General features: G+C 56.6%; 1 protein-coding gene across 1 annotated transcript in view; it reads left to right on the forward strand.

Annotated features, from left to right (window-relative positions):
* Positions 1 to 1,905: 1,905 nt before the first annotated feature.
* The window catches only part of Nlrp12 (NLR family, pyrin domain containing 12), a gene marked incomplete at its 5' end in the record, with an annotated part of 13,065 nt that continues 12,903 nt past the window's right edge, over positions 1,906 to 2,067 (forward strand). Inside the window, 1 exon segment of the mRNA XM_013510095.1 lies at positions 1,906 to 2,001. Within this exon segment, the coding sequence (XP_013365549.1) occupies positions 1,906 to 2,001 (96 nt within the window).

Here is a 2,067-nt window from a genome sequence, read left to right on the forward strand (position 1 = left end):
GGTTACCAGGAATCAAACTCAGGACCTCATGCTTGCCAGGCAGGCACTGCTCCACTGAGCTAAGCCCCTGGCCTCATTTTTTTGTCTTTTTGAGACAGGGTCTCTCTACGCAGTTCAGGCTGGCCTTGAGCTCACTTTGTAGCCCAGCTGGTCTTGAACTCGCAAGGATCCTCCTGCCTCAGCCTCCCGAGTGCTGGGATTACAGGCATGCACCACCACGCCCAGCTCTTGAACTCACTTTGTAGCCCAGGCTGGTCTCCAACTCACAGAGGTCCTCCTGCCTCAGCCTCCTGCAAACTGAGATTACAGATGTGAGTCCCCACGCTGGGCTTCCTTTTCTTAAGAGGGCATCAGTCGTTGCATGAGGGCCACCCAAATTCAGCAGGGCCTTGGAGGAGCTCATGATAGCTGGGAAGCCCTGTTACAAAATAAAGTGCACCCAGGGCTGCGTGGGCAGGAGTTTGGGGTCGCTTCGGCCAGGGGAGTCGGGCACAGAGCAGCAGGACCCGTGGTCACCCTCGGCAGAGCATGCGCAGGCCCAGCTGCAGCTCCCGGGGTACCTGCCCTGATATCCCGGGTGCTGGCACCCAGGCGGGGCCACACAGGAGGGAGATGTCGGGGTACGGGGCGCACGGGAAGGTCACAAGGTCACCCGGCCTGGGTAAGGGAGCGTCCCGGGGAGACCCTGTCTGAAAACTTAAGCAACAGCAGCAGCGAGAAACCCACGACGAATGTGTTCATTGTGTGTTGCAAACGCGAAGGATGAAAGTTAAAAGGAGCTGCGGCTCAGCGTGAAGACTCTGAGTTTAACTGCTAGTGCGGGGAGCGGGAGGCAGAGACACAGAGAGACAGAGAGAAAGAGAGACAGAGAGAGAGACAGAGAGATAGAGACAGAGAAAGAAAGACAGAGAGACAGAGACAGATAGACAGAGACCCATCCTTCCAGGACAGGTGTGGAAGCACAGCAAGGCCTTGTCCCTGCAGAAGTGCTGAGGCTGAGGCAGAGGGGTCTTCTCGCCTGCCCTTCCCCAGCCCTGGAGCGCTGGATTTCGTGGATGGATTTCCCCATCCTCCGTTCCTGAGCTCAGCCAGGACGTCCCCCAGGGCCTTCTCCTCTTTCTGTTCCCACCAATAGTGCACAAAGGTTCCAGTTTCTCCACATATTTGTTTGTTTGTTGTGTTTGGCAAGTATTTGTGTTTTTTGTGTTCTGAGACAGGGTCTCGGTGTTGCTATGCAGCCTGGCCTGGCCTTGAATGCACGGAGATGCTCCTGCCTCAGCCTCCCGAGTGCTGGGATGGATGACAGGTGTCTCAGGGGCAAATGCTGATAAGCCTGGCAGTGTCAGGAGTTTGTCCTTTGGTGCCATTAAGTAAAACAAGGATCACGTGAGCTCAAGGCCACTACGGTGTGACAGCCACCTGGGGACCTAGACCTGCTGTGAGCGACCAATGCCGCGTGGGGTAGTGAGCGCAGTGGGACCGTTCCTGCCTCCCTGGGAGAGGGGGCCAGAGGAGACACCTTCGTGCTACTCAGACAAAGCACTGTGTAGAATGTGTGTGTCTTAGCTCTATGTGGTGGTGCATGCCTGTTATTCCATTTCTCAGGAGGCTGAGGCAGGATGGTTGATGGGAGTTTCGGGCCAGCCTGGATTACACATCTCAAAACCCCAAAATTGCCATCGTCACCATCATCATTATCATAATACTGCAAAAAAGAAGCCAAGCTCTTGCTCCCAGGCATTAGGATTTAACCTTGTTTGATTTTAGACGCAACTTCCCCCTGTGGGGTGTGAGTCAGGCGTGGGCCAGAGGGGTGGGACAGGTGTCCCACTGGGGTAGCACTCGCTCTGTGGGGTGTTGCGGGTCCCTGAGCGTGTGGGCTGATGTCCCCAAACTTCCTTCCAGGGACTCCACCTGGCGGCCCGTCCTCACCTGAGAGCCAGTCAGCCTGCCTTCCGGAAGTCTGCCCCGGCGCCCCAGGACCAGGTGATCCTCCACCAGGTGATCCTTGGGGTGTTGCTCATCAGCTACTGTGGCCCACTGTGCATCGGGAAGGGTGTTTGTTCA

This window comes from Chinchilla lanigera, unplaced genomic scaffold (assembly GCF_000276665.1).
Source record: "Chinchilla lanigera isolate Chin_1 unplaced genomic scaffold, ChiLan1.0 scaffold00203, whole genome shotgun sequence".
Lineage (NCBI taxonomy): Eukaryota > Metazoa > Chordata > Mammalia > Rodentia > Chinchillidae > Chinchilla > Chinchilla lanigera.